The sequence below is a fragment of the Tympanuchus pallidicinctus genome, unplaced genomic scaffold (assembly GCF_026119805.1).
Source record: "Tympanuchus pallidicinctus isolate F22 unplaced genomic scaffold, pur_lepc_1.0 scaffold31, whole genome shotgun sequence".
NCBI classification, from domain to species: Eukaryota; Metazoa; Chordata; class Aves; order Galliformes; family Phasianidae; genus Tympanuchus; species Tympanuchus pallidicinctus.
In genome coordinates this window covers 9,420,018-9,447,366 of record NW_026294749.1, presented here as the reverse complement: position 1 = coordinate 9,447,366, position 27,349 = coordinate 9,420,018, and the positions used below count along the sequence as shown (strand labels likewise).

At 41.9% G+C, this 27,349-nt stretch overlaps 1 protein-coding gene across 5 annotated transcripts in view; it reads right to left on the bottom strand.

Moving 5' to 3' along the window:
* Positions 1-27,349, bottom strand: part of RNF144B (ring finger protein 144B) — an 84,134-nt gene that overhangs the window by 28,133 nt on the left and 28,652 nt on the right. Inside the window, exons 1-3 of one of the 5 annotated variants that reach the window (XM_052697640.1) lie at positions 20,787-21,340; positions 19,986-20,037; positions 6,622-6,810 (exon numbers count right to left, since the gene is read on the bottom strand). In XM_052697640.1, coding sequence (XP_052553600.1) covers positions 6,622-6,786 — 165 coding nt within the window. In that variant the 5' untranslated portion in view covers positions 6,787-6,810; positions 19,986-20,037; positions 20,787-21,340. Of the gene's footprint in view, positions 1-6,621; positions 6,811-19,985; positions 20,038-20,786; positions 21,341-27,349 lie in introns of those variants that run through there. The other 4 variants (XM_052697641.1, XM_052697638.1, XM_052697639.1 and 1 more) reach the window with 4 other exon arrangements.

Genomic DNA, 27,349 nt, shown 5'->3' with positions numbered 1-27,349 from the left:
ACACAAAGCCTTCCACAAAGTGGAAGCACTTCATTAAAATCAGGATGGCTACCTGGTAATCTTTGACATAAAGCAGCACCACAAAACAAAAAAAGACCAGAGAACAGGACTAGAAAAACCTCAGCCAGCTGTGAATACTGTTTGCAAACAAATCTGTGTCAAACCAAACACTCTCTTACCAACAGCTACAAAACAGATGTGACCACGAGGCTTATGTCACAGACTGGCTCCGATACTCCACTATTCCAAGGCACTGACTTAGAATGTGCTTACTTCACATCTGTTTCTTCATTTGTTAAACAGAGATGACAAACTTTGGTGACACAGTGCTGTGATTAAATATTGTGGTTCTCTCTTCCTCCTCTGTCCACCCCAATTCTCCTCTCGGCCACTGTCATGGTGCTACCATTCCTGCTGACTTCAGGAACACGTTGCCCACTTTCCTGAATGGTAGCATCCACCAAAAGGGTACATTTGTGCCTTTCTGATATTCTATCCAGAAGTACATGCAAGAAGCTCTTAAACCATCTAAATTATGATAAAAATGCTAAGCGTTCAGTGCCAATATTAGCAGGCGTGGGAATTTTCTTTTTTATAACTTTTTTAAAAAAAAGCTATTCTGAAACATTTCAAATGTCAAGCTGGGAAAAAAAAAAATCTGAAATGTCAAAATTTGGCAGCTTTTACCTGTGGGTGGAAACAGAAAACAATCTGAGGTGAGTTTTATATAAAGTAAGTGGGTCATTGCAGCACAAGGGCTCTTTAGGAACAGGAGAACACAGTGTTCTAGTGCAGCCATGAGCACATGTAGATGTCTCCTAGGATGAGGAAAAGTGAAAGAAGAGGGGATCAAGAAGTCCCCTCATGGAAGTTAGCACAGAGAAAGATAAGAAACATTAAAATCCAATGTTTGCTAGATTTAGGTGTTCACATTTTCTCTTACTCAAATTTTACTCAGTAGTCCTTCACTGGAGTATTTGTGTATAATGCATAATTCAGCAGACATCTCATGCTCTTTGTCGTCTGCTTCTCCCTTGACTTTGGTTGAATCAATCTCCAAAGCTCCAAAGCTCTGCTCCAAAGCTTTTCTTCCTGTGCTTTTTGCAGTTCATGCTGATCCTTCACATCAGTTTGTCTACAGCTCACCAGTCCTTCCCTAGAAAAGCAGTCTAAGGCTTGCAGCAGTAAGGACAAAAGGTCAGTATGAGGCCAACTGAAGAAGAAGAAGGTAGGGCAGCACACAGCTGCCTTAGAAGGCACAAAAGAGTGCCCTGCTGTTGAAGTACAAAGGTGAAAATTCTCTTTATGGAAGGATTTTCCCTTCCCCCCTTGAAAATGTAGCTGGCAGCAGCATGCCAGCTCCTCTCTCAGAGACTGCAGAATCCTATGGCCCTGACTCACCAGGCAGGCAGGCAGCTGCCCAGGGCACCAGGCTATCAATAGCTGTAGAGGAGCCTTTTTTTACCTTTCCTGAGCCCTGGCCTTGCTGTCACACAGCAGAAAATTGGGTTCTCCCAAACACTGCCAGATCACCTACTTTGTGGAATATTCGAGGTAGAAGTTACCTGTGCTTCTATTCAACACTGCATGTTGACTTTTCCTGTTAAGGTTGGAGGAGGTTTAAACCTGGATTAGACTGGGTTGTGTGCACCAAAACATCAAACGTGATCACCATGGCATTTGTTTTGCATATTTTGTAATTCAGTTACTTCACACACTTCTCAGAAATACAAGACCTAACAAAGAATTTGCTTGGATGAGAAAGAATGGTGAATCATGCTAGACCTGCAGAACATGTACTGTCAACATCTAAAACTATCTTTTGCTTTCAGAGTTTGTCATATGTTGTTTTATGCATCTCAAAACCTGATGCAGTAAATAAGACACAGGACGGATATAAGCCACTGCCTGATGTAAACAGAGTGAAGCTATAGTGTGGAATTGCTCACCTGGCTCACAAAAGAAACCTGTTGTTTTCAGAAAGAGAGAGGAAAAAGAGGAAAGACAAAACCAAACAGAACCGAGGATGGAGGAAGCTAACACATTAACAGACCCCTGCAAAACCACATTCTCCCTAACAGCAGTGCTGTTAAGAGCAACCAAACTGTGAGAGCACTTCTGACACTTGTCCAAGTACAGCAATGTATAATTTTGTAAGCTAATCAGGATACAAAAAATATTATTTTGCTTTGGATTCAGGCAGAAGTGCAGTAAAATTCTGTATTTCATAACAGTCTGATGGCAAAGCCAGGCACAGCGAATAATCATTTTATGTAGATACGTGAGCAGTGGGACCAAAGGAGCAAAGACTTTTGTAGCTGGTTGCTTCCAAGGAATAAAAGGCTTCAAGACAAGGCAAGCACAAGATGCTGTAGACAGGAAGGATATCCTGCAAACGCACAAGAAGGATGACTGATAAGATAAAATGGATAAAAAGACAAGCAGTGCTGAGAACAGATGAGACGCTCTCTTTTCTGAATGGGACGTATAGTATAAAAAGTATGTGGCATAAGCAATATGTATATTGCAAAATATTATATATGTATATTCATTTATAATAACGTGTGTTTGCAGCATGGCACTCCACAAAGCTTTAATGGACACAGGAAGTTATCTGAATAATATAAAGGACGTCAGAAGTTTTGCACGATGTAGTTTTAAGCCACGATGTACATTATAGCTGTTTCCAAAGCATGCAGTGTGTAAAGGAGTGCTTCATCTTACATTTCAGTGGAGTCTCACACCAATTGCAACAATAAGACATGGAGCTGTTGGAGGCCTTCCAAAGGAGGGCCAGGAAGATGACTGAAGATCTGTGCCACAAAGAAAGGCTGAGGGAGCTGGGTTTGTTCAGTGTGGAGAAGAGAAGGCTCTGTGGAGAACTCATTGCAGCCTTCCAATAATGAAAGCAACTTGTAAACAGGAGGGAGATCGACTTTTCACATGAGCAGATAGTGATAAGACAAAAGGGAATGGTTTTAAACTGAAAGGATTGAAATTTAGGTTAGATATTAAGAAGAAACAAGTATAAACAAGAGGCAGACCGATGTTTTACAAAGCCCGATAATGACAGAACAAAGGGGAATGGTTTTAAACCATGAAGAGGGAAGGTCGTGATTATATGTTTGTAGGAAATTCTTTACTCAGAGAGTGGTGATGCACTGGCACAGGCTGCCCAGAGAAGCTGTGGGTTCCCATCCAGAAGGCATTCAAGGCCAGGCTGGATGGGGCACTGGGCAGCCTGAGCTGGTGCCTGATTTAGTGGGTGGCAACCCTGCACACAGCAGAGAGGTTGGAACTCAATGATCTTTATTAAGGTCCCTTCCAACCCAAGACATTCTATGAAATGATAAGAAATCCAAGGTTGATGTCTTCTCAGACTGGCCTACCAAATGACACGACTGTATCATACAAAGCCATCTGATTTCTCTTCTCTGAACAAGCAGAGTAAAAATGGCTAGGTGAAAAGCTCCTGTCTTAATTGCAACCTTTCTCCAAAATGCAAATATACACCTCCTTAAATAAAGCTTACTTTGGCAAGAACACAGCTTCTCTAAGATATAATGTTTACTACAAGGGTATCTAAGCTGAAAAAAATAGCTGTGTACAAAGTCTAATGAAAAGGAGATATAATCTCTCCCCTGCAGATGCTTATATATTAACAATTTCCAATTACTCCCAAGATCAAAAGTGTTGTAGTAAAAAACAATCATAGACAGAGAACTATCAGTGCACTTGGCAAAAAAAAAAAAAGCCACATATGTAATAGAACAAAAGTTAACCAAACTAGTGGCTTCATTATAGTAGAATTGAAGATCCTATGTCCACGTGAAGTATTCTTCTATTAAATTTCAAATTTAACACTGTTCATGGATCTACAGAATTAACCTTAGTGATAAAAAGTACAAATAAGCTATGCAGACAGGTAGCTCTGCTAGCTCAAAAACTAATATGGGCTAGATTCCTACAGCTCGAGGTTAACATTCACACAGCCTTTAAGACAGATGTTGCATTAAGAAGGTATCTAAAAGCCTTGTCATGGATGGGAGGGAAGTTACAGCACTGCATAGCAGAGCAACCACTGCAGGCTGTGCCCAGTGCAGTGTTTCACACAAGTCCTGGCATTGCACTGAGGCCCTCTGTAGTGAGGTGCTGCTTCTGCCACTGTTCTTTGGAGGCTGCCTAAAGCTATCACTGCAATTTATACAGCCAGAAAATGCTGAGTTCAAGATGGAAAAGCATACAAGCAGGTTAAAAGACAGAGACCTCTTTGTTGAAGGAGGTAAGATCTATACGTCTCCGTTGCATCAATACAGACACAGATTATCAACTACATCTGTGCTAGAGGCATCAAACAGCCTTCCTCTGTTACACATCTTGCTTCTATATAAGTGCCTTACAACTTCCTTTCTCCTTATAACCACTACAAAATCTTTCAGTGCTTTTTGAAACCCTTGATCTCTCAAGGAACATTTCTGAACTGAAGTTCAGTGTACCTCCTTGCATTACATAGCATGGCATTTCTTTGTGGACACACAGGAATCTCTGGGAGCAAAGATATGCTGGTATTTGTTTGTATTTGTTTTCATCTCAGCACACGTAGTGAGCAAAAGGAAAGGCAGCAGGAAAGCACAGAGCACTCTGCAGGCAGTGACACAGCCCATGTCCAAGCTTTTGCACCGTCAGGTGCAGAAATAAGAAGAGAGCAGCAACTCATCACAGAATGCTAGCACATAAAAGATGCTCCTTTTCTACCTGTCCCTGGTATCACAGCCAGACAGGGTGATCACAGGACAAGTGAGAAGTGACTGTGAAAGACAGAGGTGAACAGGCAACAACAGCCAAGGGGTAGACACAGAGCATAAGCACAACAAAGGCATATTAAGCCAACTCATATACACAGAGCTTGTCTAAAGGCTTCACCCAGCTGCATTCAAAACTCACCCAAAGCTGACTCTAGCCTTATACAGAGTCAGCACAGATGCAAAACAACCATGACTGCACTCTGTAATGGTAGTCCTAAAGCCAAGTTCAGGGTGAACATGCTTCATGCTACCATCCAGGTATAAGGAACACATGCAAGGTGGCATGTTCAGCATCAACAAAGGATGGGTAGGAACAGCAGCCATACCCAGTTGTCACTGATTTCTCCTTTAAGAACAGTGGAGAACTCAGCTCTGCCTGGTACAGTACTCAGCAGACCTCCCTTTCCTAGGGCCAGAGGATTACTCTGCTCAGCCAATACTCAGGTTAGAGTCATCTGCTACTAATATTAGTAAATCAGTCAGTAAATTCTCACAGAAGAGTGAGACTGCTTTATAAATATCAATGCTTCCAAGTTTTAAATTTAAAGTTCTATCTTCCCTCGTATCTACCTGTCAGGCATGTCTTGTGGAAGTCAGCATGGAAAAGACGCTACACGAATTTCAGGCTGAAAATGCAATTAACCACTCTTCTCCTGGTTTCTTGAAACATAGGGATTTGAAGACTGGACTATCAGATGGACAAAGAATTGGTTGGATGGATGTAGGCAAAGTGTTGTTCTCAACAGGTCTATGTCCAGGTGGAGGCTGGTCAGAGGATGGTAAGGCACTGGTACATGTTACCCAGAGAAGCTGTGGATGCCCCATCCCTGGAGACGTTCAAGGCCAGGTTGGATGGGCAGCCTGATCTGGTGGGTGGCAACTCTGCCCATGGCAGGAGGGTTGGAGCTAGATGATTTTTAGGGTCCCCTCCAAAATAAGCCATTCTATTATTTTTATCCTGCTTCATAACATCACTTTGCTTCTCTGAGTTCAAACAATCAAGTGCAAAATTTAGAAGTACTTATTTGAGGCTTACCTGCAATCTGTTGTCAAAAAATAAATACTTTTATTCTGGAGGTATTAAAAAAAACCCAAAACCTTCTGTACTGTGACCTGCTTCCAGTATTCATTAGTCAGGTACATCAAAGTCACTATTGCCAGAGAAACTGGATTCATTTCCCCATGCTGACAAAGAAACCAGAAGAGCACTAATATCTGCAAGGCTTTTAAGAGCTTACTCAACCCCAGCCTTTATCACTTCCACCAGCTTTATTTGATCTGAATTTGCAGGGTGCAAAATCCTCACTGACAACTATAGGCAATGCATGACCTCGGCAATTTCTCTGCAGCACAGACTGCAGAGGCAAAGGTTCAATAGGCCAAGTTTAATTTTTGTTTAGGTTTTCTGACTGCCCTTAAAAAAATACATTCAAGACTTAAAGGAAAAAAAGGCCTATGACTACCCAGAAAATAACAGGGAAACAAAACCACAGTCATAGGATGACTTTTGCTTCAGAAGCAATGAATGTGTATGTTCTCCGATAGTCTTAAAATGCATCTTTTTTTCCTATTTACTACCGGGATTTATTATTATTGTATGCTACAGGAACATCTGTTAGAGCTGCATGTTATTAAATGCAGAATAACAGAGAAATTTTCTAGACAAAGCAAGAGAGACTAATACCAAATGCTCTAGGAAAGCATCCCCTATCAGCAGAGGTAACACTTCTAGCAGGATGTAAGCAGTCCCATCTTGAAGTTCTGTCTATCTTCCATTACTCTGCTCTCGTAACTTAAAGGTGCTGCTAAATCTTACCGATGTACAAAAGATGCAGTGGCATTCCTGCAGAGTGGTCATCTTATCCAGGGAATATTCACAGAGACATAGCTTGCAAGTGAGCAGGGGCTCCAGCGCTAAGTCTCCAGCTTCTGACTTGTCAGCTGTCATGGTGTCAGGGCTAGGCTTCCCCGCAGAGCCCATTCTCTCATCAGTTGTCCTCTCTGCCTGGAAAGAGAAATCAAGAGCTTAAGCATCCCACAGACCATGTAGTTACTTCTCATTGAAGAGAGAACTTATAGCTCATGAAAGCCCCTACACACCTGAATGTACTGTCATCTTGGTTCTAGTCTCGTGCTTCAAGACATTTTACCGAGAAGGTTCCTGAGAGGCCAGGACCCCAAAAGACCTGAACTGGACTGCATTCTCAGAGATTTACCTTGTTGGCATTAAATGTATCAGTCAGGGCACTTATCAGCAAATTCAAACACAAATCACACAGATTACACATTACTTATATTGCACACAACAGTATTTTTATATCCAACCCACGACCATGCAGCTCTTCCACTTAACTCTGCAGGGCTCCTAGGCATCTAAATGAGTTTTGTGAGCCTTAAACTGAGTGCACACTTACACGGAGATGCTCAGAATAACCATGTCCCCAGAGCTTGGGGAAGAAATTCCTATCCTTAGAGAAGCACCAATGGAATGGTGCACCTCACAGAAATATCATGCTTAAATACAATGAAACTTGTTTCATAAGCATGGTATTTTTGTGAGGAGCACTTACCTCCAAGAAACACGGTCTGAATTCCACAGACTTGCCTCTGAATACACTTATCTGATGGCAAGAAGGCCTTCACACACATTTCTGACAAGCAGAGGTCTGGAAGCCAACTGCACACAGCCAATTGCAGCAGCCCAAAGTGAAAATGCAGCACCACCAAATCTAGGAGGTCACTTTACAAATGGAAGCTGTGTGAACATGAAAACAACAGGGGACAGAGACTTGTCCGTGTGCCTGTCAGCTCTGACATCTCACAAGGCAAAGAGGAGACTTGAGCCCTGTGGTCCACTTGTGCTTCCCTCCCCTGCAGCCTCCTGTGTCCCCACGGCGGGGCTGTCAGGTCACATTTGGCAGCATGTCACTGCTGCTGTGCTGCTGCACCCCAAGCGGTCATGCCAGCTGCAGCTGGTCCATGTGTACACAGTGCACTAGCTTGCAATATCTGCAGAACTTCTCCCCAGAAGAAGAAACGATGGTGCTCATGGAGCTAGAAGAGGCAACACATGTGAAACCTTGCCCCACAGCTCCTATCCCACAATATGGCACACGTTTGAGACCCATTCCCATGCCTGCCCCATGAGGCTCTTGTCCAGAGTTCCTATGAGTCTGCAGGAAGACCATTTCCTTTCAAAAGCTATGCAACCACAATAGATCTGGGTGGAGCACACTTTTTCACTCCTTAGTTTCCAGTCTGGAAGAACAGCCATCAGATGTATCTCTTGGGATGTCTTTCCTGTAAGCAGCCTGTCTGAGAGACACAAGAGTCATAGCCAAGATTCTGGCAACGAAATTTCTGTCCCCTAATCCAAAGAAAATCCTCCTTTTAATGTCTTGCAATCACTGCTCAAGATATGTGCTGTGCCTGCATTATTTTTGGCTCAGTCTCCACCTGCAGTCTCTACCATGCAGTCCCCACAACACACTCCATATAGCTGCAGAGCTAGAACTCCTGCACGGCCAGAAGCCTTGGAATGAAGCTTCCCTCTGAGTCAGAAACTGCAACACTCTTCTGTAATTACTGCAACAGGAGGAAAAAAAGAAGCAGTGAGTCACTGGAAACGCTACAGCAGATCAAGAACTACCTGTTATTTAGAACTACGTGTCAGACGTTATCTCAGTGTTTGGGAGAACTGTAACACGCTTACTCAGCTGCATCCATAAAGGTAAGCTACTCACCTCCACATGCACAGCACCCTGTGGAAATCTCCAGTAAATGACTGAAAGCAAAGCTGGAGGATCAGAGCATCCAGCCCCCAGCACAGCCCTGGCTCACCTCACCACAACCTCATTAACCCCAGCACAGTTCAGCAAATGAAGCAGCCAGAACTGCAGCTATGAGCACAACAGTGCAGCCTGCTTACAGAGCATCTTGGGGAAGGCATCACAGCCACCAGCAGCTGCTCTCCCTCCATGCCAGCCCATCCATAAGCTCTTCTCCAGGTCAGGCTGGCACAGGCAAAGCTACCCTGTTAGTACCTGAAAATATGTCCAGCAAAGTGAGAGCATGTACACAACCTGCTCCTCTTCCCCAAGCAACCTAATTAATCAGTTTGCTTCTGCCCACCAGAACTGCTACTTTTGCTATGGCTGTCACAAAAAGCATGCAGAAAGAAAGGTCACAAAGGACAGCCCATGCAGCGGCAACTGGGCTCTGAAGAGAAACCAGGCCTGGTGAGGGTAGTTCATTTCCACAATCAGAATAGTCGGTGGAAATGATGGGGAGAGAAAAATCACTTGTCTTCCTCTTGTTCTCACCCTCTACTCCTCCTTTTCCAACACTTCAGGATGCATCGTCCTCTCCCAGGCTCTCAAACCACCTCCTCAGCTTTAGCACCACTGTCAGAACTGACTTTTCCATCCACTGTGGAACATCTCTGAAGTTCCATCTCAGTTCCTCCAAATTTTTATAGCTTTTACTTTGCTAGGCCCAGTTCCATAGACTGTCATTAGTTTACTACACATCCATTAGCACTCCTTATAGTGGATTAAAATTCCTACTGTAATTACAAGTTGCAAAGAATTTAGGTTGAAAACAAAACATCTTGAATGTACGTTGTCCTGCAGAGGAAGAGGCAGTCAGCTGAGGACAAAGTTGAAAAAGAGCATTCCGTATGTGGTTATATTAATAAAAATACATATATGAATATATTCTATTATGTTATAGTAATAAAAATAAATTACCAGAAATAAAAGTAAGTGGAAAGTCTCTCTCAACAGAGGCTGCATGAAATCTTGTGGATCAAAGAAAAACACATCTCAGGGATGCACTAAAACAGAGGAACATACTAGACTAAATTCTGCACCAGCACAGATCAGTCAAACTGACTCAAACTGGTCAAACTGGAGGTGCAGAGAAGAGCTATTACAGCTCATGATAAAAATCCCCTCAGCCCCTGTGCTGCTTTCTGGGGGGAGGCAGAGAACTTGGGGATGGGGTGAAAGCAAGCTTGGGAAAAAAGGAAGGTAGGGAGAAAGTGGTGTGTTAAGTTTTGGTTTTGTTTCTCACCACCCGAATCTATTTTAATTGGCAATAAACTGATTTTCCTTGAGTACAGTCTGCAACCCATAGGTTGAAAAAGGTAACATTCCTGTGACAGTCATACAGAGGCTCAGGTAAGTCTGCCCAGCTGCCTCAAAGCAAGATTACCAGTCTGGAAAAACAAAAGTTACTCTGTGTAAATGATAGCACAAGCAGGCCAGGCAGTCTCCTAAACTGCAACATCAGGACATTATCTGTGTACCTGCAACCAAGTCACTATTTAGCTGAAAAGATGTGTGTGGGTGTGACTTAGAAACATCATGCAAAATCATGAAAGGTTTCCACACTGGTACTGGAGGAGAATGAATGGATTGTATTCAGTGCCATAAATCACCCTTTCATTTTTCACACGCCGTATCCAATAATAACAAGAGTTCTTAGAGAAGCTCCTTCAAGCCTTGCGTTTACAAGCAATTCTGCTGAAGTTAGCAGAGCTCGATGCTTTTAGCTCAATGCTGAGTTTAAAGGAAGCCAAGGAAAGTACCAAAATGAACAAGCTGCTGCAGGAAATATTCACAGGACAAAAAGGGTCCTTTATATGTTTTTCAGGCTGCTGTGTGCCCAGATGATGAGACAGGATAATAACCCTGACATCCTGTCTACGCCAAGCTTCGCCCCCAGGCTTGCCATAAGCCAGCTCCCAAGGAAGGGTAGACGTGTATGTACATGGTGGGATCACAGAGAGGTTTGGGGTTAGGCTTAAGGTCAGGTGTGGGCCCAGCACATAACAATGCCTCCCCACTTTGCAAAAAAACAGTAACAGAATGACAGAACTGACAGCACCTGTAAAATTCCCATTTAGTGTTCCAGGTATTCATCAAACTTTATTAGAGAAATGTTTGCAAGCGCTGCATTTCTCATGTCCTAGAGATTTTTGAGGTACTCCACCCATTACAAAAAGGATCATCATAAAAGATTTCAAAAATCTAACAGTAGTATTGAGATAATGGAGCCAGATCACTGTGAAATTAGGACATGTGAAGACAGGTGTCAGAAACAGTTTGTGTTACATGTTTACAAGGGTGGACAGTGATAGGACAAGGGGGAATGGTTTTAAACTGAGACAGGGGAGGTTTAGTTTAGATATCAGGAGGAAGTTTTTCACACAGGGTGGTGAGGCACTGGAACAGGTTGCCCAAGGAGGCTGTGGATCCCCATCCCTGGAGGCATTCAAGGCCAGGCTGGATGTGGCTCTGGGCAGCCTGGGCTGCTGGTTGGTGACCTGCACACAGCAGGGGGTTGAAACTGGATGAGTATTGTGGTCCTTTGCAACCCAGGCCATTCCACGATTCTATGGTTTATAGCATCAACTTCAACAAAGTTGTTCAATCATCTTGACCAGTTCTGGCTGTGTGTCCTTAGCTGTCCCAACTCTCTCAGGGCAGTGTTATTCAAAATTTGCATTTAGGGCAGTTTTTTTGAACTCAGTGATTCTGCACAAAGATTGGTCTGAATCAAGCCATGCTATTGCTTCTGTGGTCTAATAGACTGGCTGCTAAACCACAATGCAATCATCTCCTCTTTTGATATGCAGTGCCTACACAGAGCTACCAATCTAGTCCACACAGCACTACTTATCAAGTACCAGCTAAGGAAGGTTATAAAACATGTGATTAAAGCTCTACTTCCAGAAAGCCATCATCTTCGAGGCGGATGCTTCATCATATGCTTAAGTGTTTTTATTTGAAAAAAAGTCTCAGTGTTTGCCTTATTAAAATGTGATTATTAACAAGTCAAGTGTTTAATTTTTTTTCTGAAACTGCAGTCAGCAATCAGATCCATGAATGTAGGGTCTAATTTAAAATACATTTTTTGTGTATTCGGATTTCCCATAATACATCTGTGCCTTAATACAAGCAAGCAAGCCAGTGACTTGATCACATACATGCACAAGGAAAACCCATTTTGGATACCATGATACGCTACCGAGGTGAAGTATTAGAGAGAACAAAAACATTTCAGTATCTGTACTCTTTGAGCACAGACTGAGGGAAGTCAGATGTTTAATACTTCAGACAGTGTAAAACTCTGTTTTAAAATAAGCTTGTTTAAAAATCAAGCAGCCTAAGTAAATTTCTGTATGTTGCATGAGAACACACTGAAGGCAGTTTCTATCGCTTGTTTTTGTTGGAAAGTCAGGGCAAAAACAAGCCCTTGAGCTGCTGCTCAAGAAGTATTGGCTGTATAGAGTATCATCATAGCAAGCTAGCAACCAGAACATAAATATATAAAATATTTTGTAAAGGATATACTGAGTGGGAAGCCTTTCATACACACACACAAAAGTAAGGGACAGAATGCACTAACTCAGAATATCATCCTGCTTCCTGTAAGGTATTTTTATACTAGCTTTTAGGATGCCTAAAGCACATATTGAACAGTTTCCCAAATCCCACACAAACCCAAAAGTTTCAAATTATTCTAGTAAATCAAAACATCATTAGAGCATATGTAAATCATTACACTCCACAACCCTTTGAAGGCACAGTTGTTCAGTAACACTATCTCTACTGTAATACTGTGTTGTAATACTGTGATACTTTCCAATCACTTCTAAAGACTGAAAAAGAAATAATGCAGAATTCTGATCTTCATCTCTCCTCGTTACAGTCAGGAGCCATGCAACAGCAAAACTCACTGACCCCATGAGGACAAAAGTAAGCCTTTCTGGGGGGATGATGTCAGATCACTGCATTGCAGAAGCCACCACCTTCATCGTGTTCTGCTGGAACAAGGATGGTACAGATGCTGAGGAGACAGCTCCATCAACACTGCCAGGCTAGGAAGCAAGCTCCCCACATCACATCTGCTGGACTAAGCCAGCAGGGCAGGCTCAGCCTGGCTACTAGCAAAAAGCTCTTCATCAGAGGGTGGTCAGACTCCCCAGGACAGTGGTCAAAGCACTCCATGTTGGATAATACTGTAAAACATGGCTTGAATTCTGGGTGGTCTTATGTGGAGTCAGGACTTGGTAGTCTTTGTGGGTCCCTCCCAACTCATTGTATTATATGATTCTGTGACTCAGGTGCTGGAGGCCTTCAGGCAAGCAATTTAGGGTGACCCAGATGAACTGAGCTTGCTCTGCCTAAGCAGCATGATGGTTCAGGGTGCCCACAGCAAGCCATGGCAATATATCTGGTCCTGCAGCTTGTTAGTAGCAGGACTCTCCTGATGTTTCACGCTCACCCTATACACTGTGAAGCTGAATTCAGACAGCACAAACTGCAGCTAGACAAAAGCACTTGCAAATGTGGCATCAAACATTTCCAAGTATTTCCAAAACACATCAGAACAAGAAAATTGTGCCAACTGGAATTTCAAGTATTAGCGACCAACGCAAGATTAGACTCCAAAGCTTATCTAAATGACACTCCCTATTCTTAATGATACTATGCAATGTCTGCCAATGCTAAGCTACAAGGAATTTCCATTCTAACTAGTTTGGCGTCCTTTATTTTGAATTTCCTGTTGTCAAGAGGTAACACACCACTGCTAAAAAAAAACCCCACTCTTCATGACATCAATGTCAAAAGCAAATGATAGATCTTCCTTTTTGACCATGTGAGGGTTTTTGGAAACCACAACATACTAAGTAAAAAGGAATAGAACCCTTGGGATGTCAAGTGGGTTGATAACTTGGCTAGCTGTTTGTATCAGCCAAAACAGGAATAGGAAGTCAAATGCAACAATTTGACTTTGACACAGGAGAAAAACAAAAAACAAACAAAAAAACCCCACGGTTTATTTTTGTTAACTTGATAATAAAACCTTGGGATACATTAAATCCTTGAAATGGAATGTTTACAGTCCAGATAGTTTTCAGAAGATATTTGTGACATTGGCCTATTCTGAGGTCAAGGAATTTTCCAGAGGTATTTGTAAATTCATGATGTTAAAGCAGTAGAACTGTATTTGACAGAGGGGCCGACTACATCTGTTTGGTCACAGCAAATTCTCTTCTAAGAAGAAAATCAGTGAGCTGCTGGGCTCCTCTGGCTGCAGACTGCTCCTTCAGAGCAGCCAAGGCTGCGTGCAGGGAATAGCGTCCGACTGCAAAGCAGGCAATCCAAGGCAAGTAGGGACACGACTCACAGCCAGGCCTTGAAGGTGACAGCAAAACATTTCTTAGTGCCAAGGCAAGCATGCAGAATTTTCCAGTAGGCAAAAAACACCTGAGCTGAGCACAACAATGAAAGATCTTCCACTGAGCTCTGTTGGAACGCTGCATACTGAAGAAATCAACTGAACGTCATATATTGAGAAAATGGCATCTGTTTACTTATTTATTTTTAGAAGAGACGATCTGAGTAATGCCTTCTTTTCAGAGCCTGCAACAAGATGATACCTTTAACATCTCAGTCATTTCATTCTGTGAGGCCAAGACATCTGCAAACTTGAAAGATTATGGTCCTGCCATCTTGTTTACTGTGAGCATCAAAAAGTACTTTCACACAATTTTGGATTTACATCAAAAGGACAACCAAAGTACAAGTTTGTTTTCCTTTTACAGTTTTTGTGTGCCTGCTCAGCGAGTAAAACTAAACACAATGAAGGTTTCGTTTGCCCTCTATCTAATCTTTCAGTCAAATATGCTGCGTATTATTCTAAATAAAACATGCTGTTCAAGATAACTAAGATAAAAACAATAAAGGATTGAAAACTACCTTCAACCAAAGAATGTCTCAATGACATAGAACATTGGGAAGAGTAACAGGCATCAAAGACTGAGATCTAGTCCAAAGATTACACCTTGTGGGAGTCACAGTAGTTAATACAACACTTTACTTTAAGAAAACAACACGAGAAAGTACTCACTGTGCTGTAGTTTGATAAGAAATAATTCAGAATCATTAAGAAGTAATAGAGGAGGTTTGGGAATCTAATATGAGAGCAGCTTGTTTTGCAACGAACACCTGCTTTTATTGAAGTAACTGACACTTCTTCTCATAGCTGGTTATCAATCTCATTGCAGTGTATCCTGAAATCTCTGCCAGGTCCTCAATGATCAAACCCTACCAAAGTCAGCTGCATCGGGAGGTGAGGGAAGGACAGAGAGCTGTACAGCTCCAGCCAGATCTGCAGAGGCAAGAAAGGGAAAGAAGCTCCTGTGGCAATCCCTGTCTGAGCTTCTCTCTTCTAGGTCTCTCAATGTCCACATTTGCTCTTCCTCTTTTCTAGTCTGCTTGTTGCATTCCTCACTTAAATTGCAAATTTCAACTTTCATTATGGAAATAACTTCAAAGGAGAACAGAAAGCTCTAAACACAGATCTCAGCCTTAAGAACCTTAGTATCTGACTGGCTGGTCCCTACATTACCCTACCCAGAAAGTCAAAGCCCTGACAATGAAAATGCTGCCAATGGCACCAGAAGGCCTGTTCATGAATGCACAGATAAGCAACTAGTGATAGTTAAAAGCTGCCCTTCCAAAACCTCCCGAACACTCCAAACAATGTACATCTAATAACACAGCTCTGAAAGACCTCATAGCCTTGCTATACTATAGCATGACAATCTTCTAAAAATCTTTCTAAGGATACCTTTCTGGTGGATGGCCTTAATTACGACCATGCCCTTCAAAAAGGTCTTTTGTCATCTCTGTTAAATAATTAAGAAAAGGAAGTATGGGAAGACATCTCAACTCCTTCTTTACTCCTTTCCCCATAGATGCCTGTTTCTTTCATTTGTTGGCCCAATATGCCAAGAAGAGAGAGGCTATGTCAGCAAGGGGTTTGAAATTGGTCAAATCATGTTGACTACTTGAGTGTTTGCAATATTTTTATTGCAAGTGGCCAGTATAGAAAACACACATCCTTAAAGCAGCATTAGCTAGATGTTATACACATTTATAGATGTTACATACACTTACTCCACTCTAGGCAAAGGACATGAATTTCTTTCCCACAAACCCTCCCTGGAGAGTGTGATGGAGACTCTTCACCACTGAACCCAGCAGCACAAATGTGAAGGGGTGTGAAGGGCTCAAGATTGCATTTTCTCCATTGTATGAAACTTCACGGAGCAAGTTGTTGCTGGCCCTCTGTATGTTATCTTAGTCCTAAATTGGGGAAACTCCACTGGGACAGGTTCCAGGATCAGGGATTAGCCGAGATTTTGCTGCTTGAGAAATTTCAAGTGAGTGCACTGCTGGGCAGCCCACAGGGTCAGCTTTTTTTTTCTCCCACTGACTACATCCCTGTTACCTTTTTTTTTTTTTTTTTTTTTTTGGAGAGGGGTGAAGGGGCAGGGGATGCTTTGTTTTCCTTCATCTTCTCCCCACATCCACCCACCTGAATGCTTCCAAAATTAAGAAGAGCCAGAACACATGAACGTTCGTATATACAGTTCAAACATAACCAGTATCAGCCTGTACATCACAGCTTCTAGTCAATCTCAGAATTTTCTTTGCATGCAAACGATCAGCCTATATGCTAGCTGTCATCAAATGTGTTTTCCTTCTACGTACATGGGGTTTTACAGCATTCACTTTTGAGTGATCTCTAGCTGTATATTCATCAGCAAGGAGTTCACCCCTAAGCCACACTGATATACAGTACATAAAAGTGCAAGTGTAGGCAGCCATTGGGGACCTCTTTAAGCCCCTGAACATAGGGAGACAACTCTTCTACTGCAATATATTCTTTCTTTTTGCAAACAGAGCACGTGAAGGTTTTCAGATCTGCACATTTGCTCATTGACAGTCTGAGGATACAGTATTTTGTATACGCAAGCATGAATATCAAAGCTTCTGTTGCAGACCTAGGCAGAGTCCACGCTTTGGATGACTCATGTCTTATGCTCTTCCTTCTTTCCTCATTATTATAGCAAAGTGAAAGGCAGAAAAGCTTGCAACAGACACAGACAAATAGCAACATTCTCAATTAAAGAGGAGGAACATGAGCACAACAGTAAAATGGTATTTTTTCCCTTCTAGTTAAAAGTAATTTTGTACTGTTTGTCTCTTGATCAGCGCCCCTTGTCTCTCCATCAGACAAAAAGCACGTAGAACAACTCCCCATAACTGCTGTGTCTACAACAACCTCTAATGCCTCTAAAGAAGAAAATCCATACAAGTGATGTGTTCTATCATGTATAAAACCACATGCACAAGCTGGAATCTTTCACAGTAGAATGCTGACTGTGATTTCCATGATCAGCACATCCAGACCTAAACCTAAACATATCAAGTCACAGTCCTGGAGTTCAGTCCCAGTCCAACTCATTCAACTGCCCTTGTTTATGGCCTTTGAAGTCTGTCAGAAGAATACAAAATTTCTCATTAGGTTTCATACAAATATAATTCAAACAAATTGCCTTTTGACTAAAGCGTGTCTGAGACTACCTCACTTAAGAGGAGCTAAGCATTCTCTCAAGTCTGACTTCCATGGCCCCAGTTGCTGTGCCCAGCACTAGTTTGGACAATAGAGATGTTGACCCATCAAAAAGAAGGGGCACAAGGATGCTCACAGAACGGCCCGAACTCCAGCAAAGTCAGAACTGTACTTGCAGGCACCAAGGACATTCAAAGAATCAGGCCACTTGATAGCATTGCTAACTAAAACACCATTTTGCTCCTGTGCTTAAACAATGGATTTTCCCTTGGTGGCTGAGCAGATTCCCCTAGAAACACAGTAAAAAAACCCCACATAGATCTGGGGCAATCCATAATCTTATTTCTTTATTAAAATAGAATAAAAGGAACCAGATATGGAGAACAAATGTCATTGTGTGAAGTATCTACACATACCAAGGTACCTAGGAAACAGCATCAACAAAATATTTTTTTGTATAGCCACCTTTATTCGAAAGTGTGTTTACAATGCAGTTAAACAAGTCATGATCTCAGGTACTGAAATTTCCACTCAGACCTCTGCTCCTCCCTGGAAGAAGAGAAGTTGGGGAAGTCCAACTTAAGTGGGAAGTGTAATTTGAGATGCTTTATTTTTTTTATTATTAATGTTTTAAGAACTGCTAGCAATGATCTACTTTGTGAATGCAATGCCCACTCCATTCCCACTGAGTTGAAACCATTTACAAGAGACACAGAAAGATTACTGAACACTATTTTTCTACTGATCAGCACAATGTTATTTGGCACAAGCACCTCTGTAAATATTTGTTGAGGACTGGGTAAATTTGCTGTGTACGATGGCCCTCAGACCTGTACTTCTCTCTGTCAAGGCTCATAGTTGAGCACTGAAGCTCAATACAAATACAAATACAAAATGATAGAGGCTGAGCTGACTAACATTGCTATCTTTCCCTTATGATCTTTTTGGTTTTGTTCCATGTTACCCTTCACAAACAAAAAGATGATTAATTTTGAGATGGAATGAATGTAAGGCTATTCCTGGCTGTTGGGTCACGAAGGGAATTTGTGAAGTGCATTACACAGGACTGGGCTGTGGCACAGGAAAGCCAAGGGGAGAGAATGGAACTGTGGTCACCTTTCAGCAAGCAGGCAGAGGAAAAAGACAGGTTCAGCCTCACAAACGTGAAGGCAGTGTATGCTTGGGTACATGCAAGGAGGTCCAGTGGACTCAGTTAACAGTGACACTGGCAGCTTGCCATGGTATTTTGTTCATGTGTGCTTGTGATCCATGGGCCTAGAGATGTAATTACAGTCTCAGATTTCACAATACTACCAGTCTGGGAGATATTTATGGGTCTGATACGTGCAATCTATCTGCACTGCATAGTTTCAGGTATATTCAAGAAAACTCACTCGCTCACAAAGAGGCACAGCAAGTCTGTTGCCTTTTTCTTTAAACCACACACCAAAGCAATACCCGTCAGTGGGTCTCACTATAAAAATCCCTGAAAGGTCTGGGCAGAGCAGGTTACAGGCACAAGACTCAGACTCGTATAATAAACACTTTCAGTAGTATACCAATGAACTGGGAACCTGGTTAAGTATTAGTGCTGCTTGTTTTTCTGTCAATTCACTTGCTGCTTTCCATAGTTGCATTTTAAACTGAAGATGTTATTAAGGTCAAGTGGATGCTTTCTTCCTCCAGCAAAAAAGAAAGGTCAAATAATCTCTTCCATGTTGTTTATTTGTTTTTAGAAAGCTTCTGAAGCTTTTAGAGAATACAGCATAACCTAAAAAGCCCAGCTAGAGAGGAACATTTCCATATCATTGGCTATTTATATTATTGACTTATGCTCTGCTCAAACACAATCACCAAAATATCACTATTTGCAGGAAAGAAGAATGACTGCCAGGAAGAAGCACATGGGATATAGCACAAAACTCGATCAAGTTGCCAAATGCTGTTCCTACATGAAGTGTAGGGAGGTTTCCATGTACTTCTATGAGCAGACAACACTGTTTTAAATATCCTCACTGCACAGTTAAGATGCATGGGAGAAAACAAGTCTGATTCTCATCATACTGACTTGGCTGTGGAATTGCTCCAGTTTATTCTGAAGGAATACCTCCCAGTTTACCATAGCTTTACCAGAGCTTTAGATGCTCTGCAAACACATTCTTCCTAATTCATAATGTAAAGCACTACTTTCAGTATCATAACCACAGCCATCCCCTTATCAACGTACTGTATTTCTTCCAAAATAGCCCACGTTCACCACGAGAAGGGCTTCCGCCACTTTCATGCTATGACAACAACCCGTACACCCACTCATTTTCAGGCACAGACAAGTCCTAAATGGCAGGAGAATCAGGCCGACTGATTTGTTTTGGAAAATATTTAAGGACAGCATTTTGGAACTTCTGTTTCCAGAAATATTGGTGTTCCAAATGCAGTGCTTGTCCTTAACCAAGACCACTTGCCCTTGAGGCTGAGGGCAGCCAAACATATCACGTTACTGTGCCTGCTCACAGCCGGCTGCAAGGCTGCACAGGGGCATTTCAGTCACAGCCTCTCTATCTGAAATGTATTTCTTAAAAGCATTCACTATTTACCAAGGGGATGGGAGTCAGCCTGCGATGTTTCCTTAACTATCATCATCCTAAATATTTTACTACTTACACTGCTCTCTGAAGGAGGATATTTGATATTGTTACAGACAGTTAGGAGCAGAGTGCCTTCTTACTACAGAAAATACAGACTTACTGTAAGTCACAGTGAAACATCATTACTGAAGAAGCTTTGTACTGGGAAAGCTCTACAAAGAGAAAGAGAAAGCAGTGCCATACCAGCAAATGCTATTCTCTGTTCTTAGTCGGGGGGGGGAGAAAAGGGGAGAGAAGGGGGAGGAAGAAATAGTGCCTACTAGGTATTGCATGTTTGCTAAGTGCTTACCTAAAAAACTACGACCCCAAGCAGATTACAAGTGTACGTTAATGCTTAGAACACAGATCAGAATGTTTTTCCTTCCTGACACCAGCTGCACAATACTGGGACATAAGAAATGGCTTTAAAGCAGAAGGAATCTAAATTTTGAATTCAGACTCCCTCTAGCCCAAGCTGTATCTTCAGTATGAAGTGAGTTTTTGTGTTTAAGCTAGAACAGATATATGACATAGCATGCCATCTTGGCAATTGCTTTCCACACAGTTGTATGTTCTAATACTGCAGCATTTTCAACCCCCTCATACACATATTCCTTTAAAAGTTACACTGACAGAAGTAATTTCACCCTTCTGGCAAGTACTTGATGTCTGATTTTCTGTATCTTTAATCATCCAGACTCCAAGATCTCCTTTTTGCCTCAGTTCTAAGCACTACACGGTTAGATTTTAACCAAACCACAAGTAACATTTATTCTAGCCCTTTAATCATTCTGTTCCTTACTTTGTCTATTAACAAAGCCTTTTCTGTTTTTGTCCATTATAAGCAATCTTTGGTTTTCTGCTTTTTTTAATTATCTTTTGCTTCTATTGGAAAAATAAAGAAAGCTGTATTCCAACATACCTTGAAAGGAGAGTAGTATTCAGTCCCAGCTGTTTGACTTTTCAATAGCTTCACTCACCCTCCAGCGCTCCCAAGAATCATGTCACAACCACTGCAGCTTGCAATCAGAAGCAGAGGCAGATTCCTCTCACACGCCCTTTCTCTTCTCCGTGTATCTGACAGCTGTGCACTTCGTAGGACTGCAGAAGGACTTGCCTCTCAGTTCCTCTGCCACTCTGATAAATAATCTCCTCCCTGCTATTAAGAGCATGCTGCCATTATATCTTAAAAGCACGTCACAGCTTGTATGCAGTAGCTGTGGGAAAGCTGCATTTATTTATACAGGAAGCTTGAGCACAGCACTTCCTACTTCCCATCTGAGTCTCAATTCAGCGGCAGGTGATTTCTTCAACCCTGTCAGATTCCAGCCAATGCATATCCTACGCTCTTATCTGGATATCCGTGCTGCTTGAAACTCCCATCTGTGCCCCAGAGAGATAAAACTGAAAGAGGTAACGCAATAGATGCAACAGCCCAATTGCCATTTAACCTGTTTCAGGATAGCAGTCTGTACGATCTGTACCCACTACCGGAGGACGATGCCTTCAACACTGCAACTTCTGCTTATCTCCACCTGTGAAAAATGGGGGCTAAAAGTGATTTCTTCACAAGCGAATAATCTAAACTCAGCAGTGCCAGTGTGATTTCAAATCTGAGTGCTTAGCCATGATGCTTGTGCTCAGTTTATTCTCACAAGACTACATTTTGACACTTTTAAGATGTGCAAGAGGGGTGGGAAATACTGCAGTTCTGTATTCTGATCCTGTGGATGCAATGAAGCAGGAGAAGGTATCATACCATGGCACCAAATCCCCCCCAGATTTTCCTGCTGTAGGAAATGTACCACACCCACAAATAAGAAGTACAGACACACCAGAGTGCAGCGGGTGCAGAAAAACAGGGGGAGAAGCAAGTAGAGATGCTAATCTATAATTTTCTTTAAATTACGAAACAAGTTTACTTTGTACTTCATGCAATTCTTGCTGGCATTCTGCCTTCAATACTTTGCTGTGAAGACTGAGGTACAGGCATTTCTTCAGGGGTTTGCAGAAGCTCATAGCTGTGCTTTTACCTGTTTTCAGACAATTATGCTGCATCAGGTGAATTTAAGGAGAAGGCAGAAAGATTGCATAGCTCTAATTCAGCTTCCTCACACCTCAACATTACAGCTTTGTTTGAATTTACGTCCATCCCTTTGGAATGAGCACAATCTTTCTCAATTTGACATCAGTGTAATTCTTTTCTCTGTGCAGGAAGGAAATAGTGTCCAGCCACTCCAGCATGTGGGACCACGCTGATCCTACAGTATTCAGCAGTTGGATCAGGCAGCCTAGAGCCACGAACCTCGCCACTTAAACAAGTAGAGCACTTTATAGCAGTAACAACTTATCCTCAGCAGTCACCAATCCCAGACAGTACTCAACAAACACTTGGGATTCAGACCTACTTTTTGGGCTGCAGAGCAGTCATGAAAATGTGTGTGTCCAAGTTCATAACTGAAAAGGAGTGCTCTACAGTGGTTAGTTTGTTCTCCTCCATCTTCTGTTCCAATGTGAAAGCCCCTACCACTTTTTCACTACATCCCTTCTCTTCTCCCTCTCTCCCTTCCAGCTCCTGTATTTTCTTCCTGCAGCTGCTACCTTTGCTACTGTGTCTCATCACACAGGTACTCATTAGGCAACAGATGAAGTGCAGCAAGAAAACTCTTCTTGCTCAGTTCCCGTGTCCAGCATTACAGCACATCAACAGTAAAAGTTATCTCAAGGAGGAAAGTGGTGAGAGAGGGAGGATGAAGAAGGCAAGTCATTCTTGCAGGTGTAGGGAAGATGGTAGGGTGATGGGTCCAGAAGTAGAGTGGGGGAGCAGACCACAATGGCATCTGGTTGGTACCCTATGCTGGCGTGGTAAAACTAACCAAGCTTCACTGTGGTAGCCTCCACCAACCAAGGAAAACAACTGCAAGTAAAGACTAATCATCTTTTCAGATATATGGTTAGTCCTGTTTGTATCTGGGGAGCTGTTCTTCTAAATTAACACAATTAGATTAGTCCATTAAAATGCAGATAAATTCTGAAAGCTTCAGTTGCAAAAATCACATCATATTTTTTTTTCGGTTTCCTACTCAGTATATCTCTGCATGGAAGTTATGTGACTACACAAACATGCAGAACTGCTTACTGCAGATTTCCCTTAAACTTCACAAAATTGGTGAGAAACATCAGGAGAGTTCCTCAAGACACTTAATTTTCTGGAAGATGTTAAGATGCCATGATACCAGTCATTGCACTTCGAGAATAGCAAATCCTAAACAGTGCTCCCTGTGTCTATATGGAGGACAGTCGCTTCCTGCAGCTCTGTGGGCAGCTGGTGCTCCCAAGCTTCTGTCTTCAGTTCTGTATTTGCTTCTATGCTGCCTATCCTGGATCTTTATGGCAAAGGAGAGCTGAAGGTGCCATGGCACTGTGCCAGAACTACAGCTATAAGGATGTGAGACAATCAATGCTGATGATTCTTTCCGCCACCGCTGCCGAAAATCCTCAGCTGGACTGTTATGAGCTCTTCTATCAGAATGATTTTTCTTCCAGCTGCACTTCAAGCCCGAGTGCTTCACAGTTTTGTAGAAGCACATTTTCTTGGCAAGTTAATTGTGTAAAGTGTTATGAGTCATGCTAGAAGTTCTATCCAGCTGAAATGCCTACATCTCTTAACTCAGATTGACTGATCTCCTTTCTGAGCCAACCAATAAAAAAACACAAGTAGGGAATGTCTCACAATGCCAGTTGTGGCAGACACTGAACCCTCACACTGCTTGATTTCTTCCTCAATGAACAATAGCACAAAGCACAAAACAGAGAGAGTCCGATTCATTTTCTGGATGCTTTTAACAGACACTTTTATGGCAGAGAGGTGGGGGAATCTACGAGTCTCTGTGATGATACATGCCAAATCACAACCTCACAGTGAATTTGCATTTAACAGCCAGACGGAGAGAAAAGTTAATTACTAACATTGCTGTGTCATCCTTGCAGCTACTTGAAATGCTTACAAAATGACTAAGCCACACTGGTGTTAACAAAATTACTAATTAATTTATGACATAGTTGGGTAAAAAAGTAATAGTTTGACCCCTGCAATGGTCTCCCACGTGCCACAAAAAGAATACTATTACCAGCAAATGAAAACATTGGGTTAGGGTAAAACTAACACAGTTTCCTTATATGAAGGCTGCTCCAAAAGCAATGCCTGTTTTATTGTGTTGGCCCACAGTGTCATGGGCTCACGTTGGTGGTATGGCAGTAAAGGTTGAACTTTCCTGCCAGTATCCCATTACATTTTGTTACCACGTGGCAGACGGCAACAGAGGAGCAGGCATCTGAAATGGAAGTGATGATGAAGCAAAGGTGTGGAACTGAATTTCTCCATGTGGGAAAAAATGGCACCTATTGACATTCATCTGTGCTTACTGAATGCTTATGGAGACCAAACAGTGGATGTGAGCACAGTGAGGTGGTGGGTGGTACATTTCAGCATGGAGACAGTGACAGCAGGTCAGCTCTGCTGGTGCAGATTGTTACTAGCACAGCATGCAGGCTCTTGTTCATCACTGGTGGAAACACTCAGCTAATGGTGGTGGTTATGTTGAAAAAAAAGTGTTCTGTAGCTGAGAATTTGCTTTATCAAACAGCATTCCTGCGCTCTATGTAGCTGTCGGAGTTTCCATGGAGATAAACAGGAGGCATTACTTTTGGAATGACCCATATAATTGGAGATAAGGAATCAGAATTAGCCCGCGAGGAAAAAAAAACCCAAAATACAAATTGTCACTACTCTCATTCACAGTTTTTCAACTAATAGGAAATATTCTGAAAAATAATTGCTTTCCATAGACGCAAAGTAAGAACAGGTTGTGTAAAAAACTTTCTTATTTCTTATTGGTGCGCATGCCAATTATCTGCTTTCCTACACACAAACAGAAGTATTTGTATAGGTCTATGCAAGAGATACAGTTTCACAAGCAGAACAGATACTGATGTGTAACATAACCAATGCTGAGAACAAAACAGGACTTTGCACAGTAGATATACATATTATCTAGAAGTTGCAAGCGTGACACCCTGATGTCATGGGCTAAGGACAGTTTTCTTCCATGGGTCCTATCTTATAGGGACATTCTGCCCTCAAAAGTCATTTGTGCTAGCTTCATGTTGACAAAAAGAATCTCTATTCTACATATATGTGTGTATTTATAAAATTACAGAAACGATGCTGGAAACTAAACGTTAGTGCAAAACCCCAGAGCTATGTAATAGTCTGAGTGCAGATAAGATTTTCTCAGAATACGTGCAATAAAACCAGGATTACACCTTTTCTTGTTTAAATAACCCTATCATTCTACAGATCTGACTTGGTATGCAAGTCACACTCCAACAAACCAGGCTTGAAATCTTTGTTACTCCCCTCAGCTAAAAGATACTAAAACTTCAGTAGTTGGTGTTTTGTGGTAAAATAAACAGAGTTAAATTATTTTAAAAGAATAGTAAGTATAAATCTAATGAGCTTTTTATTTTCAAGTTAAAAACAGTGAGTGTGATGCTGCACTCTGTACTGAACATTTACAATCATTATGATCTGAAAGCAGATGGATTTGTCTCAGACGGTCACAAAAGAGGTGGTGAGGTAACTTACAGTCATCTTGCTCTGAATAAAGCAAAATGCAAATCATTAAAATACATTGGCACAGCAGACCATCTCCTAACAAAATCCAGCAACATCTCTTTCACCAAGTTAAGTGCTAGATGAAAGAAACACAGCCTCAGCAGAAAACAGCACAAAGACAGCCTGCTTTACCCATGTGGGACAGCTGTGGTTGGGTGCTCAGAAATCTTGGTTTACATGTCAAGGGTGATGGCTTTGACAGAACATTTCTGGAGTGTTAGTGCAACTAGTCTTGGGACCAGCAAGCATTAGGAGTATTTTACCCATAGGCCATCATCATCCTTCCCCTTGACCTTCTCCTCTGGCAAGAGAAGAGAATGAGCCAGTCATTGGCTCATAAAGCAGTGCACATAGACCCCAACCCTCCATACGACAAGAAGAGCTGTTATGCTACCTCAGCAGTTGCTGGAAAAAAAATAGGAAACCAGACAGCCTGCCTTGCTCTTGAGCTGACGTATAACACATAGAGGCATGGAGTTGCATGAGTCTTCTGAGGATCAGGCAATAGGTGAGAATTTATAGATGCAAGAGGAGACAGCAAAGTTGTCTTGCTCTTTCATAAACTAAGCAGACATTTTCAAGCATATATATAAAGACTGCATGGGAAAAACTCAAGGCTTGATTAAATGACTTTATTTTCTATCATATATGCCCACAAGGAGCTTCAGAGCATGGCACGGACATGCACAGACATTTTTCCTTTTGACCATGTGCCCAAAGTGACACATTTCATTGACTTTTAACCAAGCGTTTTGGTAACATACCTAGAATTGCAATGATTCCAGATACTGGAATCAGTTTAAAAACTGAAAGGGAAAAACCATGCTGGCAGCTAACACAGGAAACTTTCTCTGTAACAGAACAGGTCACCAACCTGTCCTTGTCATAAGAAAAAAATGTGCCTGCTGTTTTAGCTTCTCCATTTCTAGTGTTTTTTTTTTCTGTCCTGCCTCAAGCTCTTAGCTGCCCTATTTTGGAAAGACTAAAAGACAGCTTTATTCCTTCCAACCTCCAACCCTCCTAGGTGAAGGCTTTGCCTTAGCTTGGCGTGGCTCTATCTCTGGTGGGAGGCAAAAGGTGAGAGAGGGGGAATGTGGAAGTTTAATAATACATTTCACTCAGACCTTTCTGCTTTAACTATAATTTCTGGAGTCATGCACAGGAAAGTCAGAGATGAGATAAGATTGAGGCACCTACTTTTATGGCTATTACAGCCAATGACAGGGCTGTGTTCCCTAGACACCTAGCAGGCAGGACTAACATGCAGAGCCAGAGCACACCACTGATTCATAACTTTCTTTAGAATTTAGGTATGACATGAACTTATCCTTCAATAAATTTCAAAGCAGAGAAGAGAACAGTTACAATGACCTCCTTGAAAGAATATCTCCAACATGTGCCACTGTGCAAGAGGTTGTTAAATTCAACAACCCCAAAGTTAGGATATAGTGGGAACTCAAAAACAACCACATTGTTGACATAAGGATTTTTTTTTCAGGTGCTCTGTAATTTGGGAGTATTTAAGTCTATGCTTTTGCCACTTCCAAGAGCTAAATCAGTTTATTAAATATACATGCTTTTTACCTGCTTTTTTTGTTTTGTTTTGTTTTTTGTTTTTTTAATCTCTCATAAAACTGCTCCTATCCTTTTGGGAACAAAGAGTCTCTCGTAAAAAAAAAAGGCAAGTTTTATGAGACAGCAGGGGCTGGAGGGCAGGAAGCATACCAAAAGCTCTGCTTTTCTAAACACAGCTGAAATCCAAGTAAATAGTGTTTTCTCTCCTACCTATGGTCATAGAAGAAATCCCA